Here is a 5,146-nt window from a genome sequence, read left to right as displayed (position 1 = left end):
GATTTTATATTTCAACATGATCGGTCGGTTTCCTGGACAGAGTTTAAAATTTGCGAGGTGCAGGCCTTAATCTTTATTAGTTCATCATGTCAAAGATTCAATACAGGACTTTGACAAACCTAGACTTTGGAGTACCGAACAACTCTTTTGAAGCTTCAGAAAGCAGATACAGTAATTCCGATAAATTACCCTCAGGGGGTAATGTCATCTGAAGTGAAATTATATGATTGTGACAAAAACGAGAAATAGTTTCAGTTTATTTATCCAAGATTTATTTTAAACATGTAAAGGTTGAGAACTACAAGAAGTAGCACATTGGCTCCATGAAACTCAGCATTGGATCACAATGATTCTCACAAGTGTTTTCATACGGGGTTGAAGAGATTCATGTATATTAGATGACTACAGTAGTGTTTATATCTTTGATCAACTCAGTGAATTTCTTTTTAGAGAATTTGGCATTGAAAGGAACGGCAACACACTCCTCGACCTTCTCCACAAACAACAAAGCTGTAAATGCTAAAGATGGTCAAAGATATGGACCTGTTTTAGCATCCTGCTCCATAACATTATCTGAAATGAACTCATGGTGGAGTTTGGATCTTCTGGATGAATATGAGATCAGTACAGTGATCATCAGTAACAGAGGAGATGGTTCTCCAGAACAAACCAGTGGAGCAGAGATTCGTATTGGAAACTCGCAATACAATCCCATGTAAAGTTATTCATAATATTGAACACTTTTATTGATTGATTGATTGACGTCTGTTTTTTATTTCTCTCTAGATGTGCTGTAATTCCTGATCTTACAGTAAAATCTACTGTCAGTTTCTCATGTAATAGGATGGTGGGACGTTATGTGAATGTGGTCATGCCTACAATCCTGCATCTCTCTCTGTGTGAGGTAGAGGTCTATGGAACAGGTAAATGTTAATGCAATTCATCAAAGTGGTCCCTTTTAATGATTTATTCATTAAAAAAAAATCTGTGATTAAGTCACTGTTGGTTATTTTCTATAAGATGATGTGCAGTACAATATGGGTTTTCTCTATCAGTATACATATATTTTTATGAATGTATATTCATATGTGTAGAGATCCAATTCCAGTTCAATTCAGTTTTATTTATATAGTGCTTTTCACAAATTTCGATGTTGAAAAGCAGCTTTACATGGATTGTAAATAATAATATTAGTAATATTAGGTGAATGAATAAAGTAAAGATTCTATTTGTCTCTCTGTAATGCCCATTGATTAAACTTCACTGAAAAAACTTAATCTTATTGTCAGATGAATAAAATCACAGTTAACATGACAGTTAGTGCTTCTGGGATATGTTTTTTTTTATTATGGATAGTGAGAAGTGAAATCAGTTCGCATAAGACTAGAAACAGTAATGAAGTATTGTCCTGAAACTTTGATGTTAGAAAAAAAAAAGTATTTTAGAAATATATTCAATATATTTAAGATGACCACAGAGGTGTTTCTATGTTTGGATATTTGTATGAATTGTTTTATAGGATTTGGCATTGAAAGGAACGGCTACACAGTCATCTACTTACTTCACCTATGGAGCTGCAGATGCCATAGACGGTCTAAGATATAGACTTGATTTTGCCCCATCCTGCTCAATTACATCATCTTAAAGTAACCCGTGGTGGAGACTGGATCTTCTGGGTTATTATAAGATCAGTACAGTGATCATCAGTAACAGAAGAGATGCCGCTGCTGAACAAACCAGTGGAGCAGAGATTCGTATTGGAGACTCACTTGAAAACAATGGAAACCACAATCCTGTGTAAAATTATTCATGAAATCACTTGAACACTTTTCATTGATTGATTTTTTTTGAACAGATGCATTGATTCTCTGTTTTCTGATTTCTCTCTCTAGATGTGGTGTATTTCTTAACCTTCAAGTCGGCACATCGATTACTTTCTCATGTAATGGGATGGTTGGACGTTATGTAAATGTGTTCATGCCTACAGTCCAGCATCTCTCTCTGTGTGAGGTCGAGGTCTATGGAACAGGTAAACCTGATTCATTTCATGAAATAGTTTCATCTAAATCACTTATAAATCACTAAGTGATTTTATGATCGCGTGTGATAATTTCCAGTCTAAATTCTGTTGTAAATCGAAGTGTCAAATCTTTGTCAAACGTGACTGAACCAACGTATGTGACTTCCGTAGATTTAGTTCAATTCTTTATTTAAGAAGAAGATCTGGAGAAAATCATCTGTTTGCTTTTCTTATTCTTTATTGATTTGAACGTTCTGTTTTGTTCATTTTGCTCTGTTGGGGTAATTATTGAAGACATGACAAAAACATACTTTCTGTAGAACCACGTTACAATGTATTTTGTCCTTTTTATTTTTTCATGAATTATCACTATTAGCCAGCCTTCTATCTGTGTGTTTTTCTAATTTTTAACCAATAAGAATTACGTTAAAGAGCTTGTGAGTGAACTTCGTAACCCAACTGGATCCTTTAACTGTCAGTAAAAGCTTCACTCCGCTTCTCTGCCCTGTGAATATAGTTCTGCACTCATTTTGGAGCATCTTTCATAAACAAGCAGTTAGTTTCTTTATTGAACTATATACGTATAAAGACTACTGTTTCATTTAAGGAGTGGAGATGAGTTTCTTAATGGCATTTGTTGTTGAGTGAAAGTCAATACTGTAGCAGATAGCCTGTGCGAAGCACCTTCTTCATAAAATATTTATAAACATTCAGTTCTATTTCTAATGAAAAACTGTACTATCACTTATTTATACTGCGCAGTATTCCTTACAATTCTACTAAATATGTAATAATGCGTTTAGTTAAAAATATTTCCTATGAGGCATCTGCGAATGAATCACTATTTTAACATGATTCTCTTCAAACCCCTATGGTCTCAAGGCGTTTAATTACAGCAGTTACCATTTCCAAACTTGGTGTCGTAAACAAAAGCCTGCGTCACCTGCACCTCCATCAGCGTCTTGTGATTGGTCGACTGCTGTGGAACTGATTTTGATGCGCTGCATTTAAAAGTTATTATTAAAATTATTTCACAACATGGCTCTCACGCGAGAGACGTAGACATAACAGTCAAACATGTCCATTTACCGTGTGAAGAAAAACAATGTAAAAAGAAGTGCAGAAGAATGTAAAAATGCGTTTTGTGTTTTTGGCAAAAGGTTGCTGGCCTCCCTTCTAGAATGGTTTTGGCACAACACGTGCCCTGCCTCTTCGGTCTGCAAGCTGCATCAACGGTCGATTGCTCTTCCTTACATCCGGGATCTTACCATTGGTTTAAACCAGTGGTCACCAACCCTGCTCCTTGAGATTGACCGTCCTGAAGATTTCAGCTCTAACCCCAATCAAACACACCTGAACTATCTAATCAAGGTGTTCAGGTTTGCTTGATAATTACAGACAGGTGTGCTGAAGCAGGGTTGGAGCTACAGTCTGCAGGACGGTCGATCTCCAGGAGCAGGGTTGGTGACCACTGCAATACAGCATACTGCGCATGACACATTTTTTATTGTGTAACTCTGTAGCCTAACAAGTGCAACTTTGTACACATTTGTTACTTAGGCCTACTTTGCTAAAAAATATATATAATCGGCTAATAAAGTAATAAAAATTTAATAATACGCAAATGCTTGATCATGGGACCGGCCCGAGGATAGTTGAGGGAAATATCGGCCAGAGAGAATCAAAGCTCTAATTGGCGGTACCAGTAAAAGTCATCACATACAATCAGTTTCCTTAACTCATTCCTCGCCAGCCTTTTAAAAAACAAAAGTTGCCAGCCTACGCCAGCGTTTTTTAACATTTTCACCCAACTTTAATGGCTCACAGTAAACCTTTTGTACAGAACATATGGACAAACAATATGTCAAATGAAAGAACAGAGTCTCAGCTTTTAAACAAAGAAACTGTATTCTTCTCTATTCATTTGTTAGTTTTTTATGACTCCGTAGATGTGGGTAGGTTTCTTCAAAAATGCATAATTTTGATTAAACATAATTAACGTTTTATTTTCAAATATTCCGCCCAGATTACACGCAGAACAATCATTAAAAACAACTAAAACATATACGTTCTAGGTTCTTGGATTCAGGTTCACATATTTTACAACTGTTTAAACAGTACAGCTGCAATGCAAATGCAATTTGATAACTAATTAACCCACAGACCATCGTCCTGAAGTAACAATGAAAACAATCGTGATACAGCTTTAACTCCTGGATCAATCTTATAAACTCCCTGTGCCGCTCTATCTTCTCAAGAATAGGGTGAACCCAATATTGGCGCCCAATTCCCGTTCGGGTGTCATATAGAAGAAAGCGAACATTCGTTTTGTCGTTGATATGAAAACTTGGTTTGTTGGGTATTTGTTTCAATTTTTCGCATCTCCCTCAATCTAAACGGGGCTTAAGGTTGCGAAGAACTAGTCACCATCTTTTTCTATACACCAAAGTTAGTTCCTTGCTGATATTGGAAAAAAATAAGTTCCTTTTGTTAGACTTAACTTTCTGTCTTGTTTAGTTAATTGGTTTCGACAAAAAAAAGAGCGACAAAATCCTCCAACAGGTGAGAAAAAGAGTCTTAAAATACAAAAGTAAATGTGATGATTTAAGAGAGAAGTGATATATGAGAGTGTTTGATGTGTGTAAATATATGAGATGAGTGATGATGAGAGAATGAGAAATGACAGTATGTTTCATGTGTGGATTGAAATATTTGATGGATTTTAGCTCCAGTCTGCTCTGGGATTTAACATCTCTGATTTTAAACTGTCCTGGACACAACTACCCAAGAAAGAAGAAGAACCGCAAGCAGAGAAAGGTGAGTATAGACTGAAAACCTACATTCATAATAATTTGTTGAACTAAACTGGAAAATATTGAACCATAGTTAACTGACAATGCTTTTGAGAAATACTCCTGGTCTTTAAAATAAAGTGTAATGTAGTGGAGTAGACGGGGCGATGCGTGGTTCAAGACCGGTGAGTAATTGTTAATGAGCGCCAGCTGTGCGCGCACCGGTCTCGTATCACGTAGGAGATTGGGAGCATATAAGAGAATGAGCAACCGGACCGATGAGAGAGGACTGGGCCCGGACGTGTTTATGTTTGTAGTTATGTTTTATTCGTTG

At 36.4% G+C, this 5,146-nt stretch overlaps 1 protein-coding gene across 1 annotated transcript; it reads left to right on the top strand.

Moving 5' to 3' along the window:
- Positions 1 to 578: 578 nt before the first annotated feature.
- LOC130417634 (fucolectin-like) lies at positions 579 to 2,122 on the top strand. The gene is given in 5 exon segments (XM_056743324.1): positions 579 to 715; positions 787 to 926; positions 1,518 to 1,797; positions 1,893 to 2,029; positions 2,118 to 2,122. Coding segments are annotated over 5 exon segments (699 nt in total).
- The last annotated feature ends 3,024 nt before the right edge of the window (positions 2,123 to 5,146 follow it).

This window comes from Triplophysa dalaica, chromosome 1 (genome assembly GCF_015846415.1).
Source record: "Triplophysa dalaica isolate WHDGS20190420 chromosome 1, ASM1584641v1, whole genome shotgun sequence".
Taxonomy (NCBI): Eukaryota; Metazoa; Chordata; class Actinopteri; order Cypriniformes; family Nemacheilidae; genus Triplophysa; species Triplophysa dalaica.
Note: the sequence above shows the minus strand (reverse complement) of the source record. Positions and strands in the feature narration are given on the sequence as shown.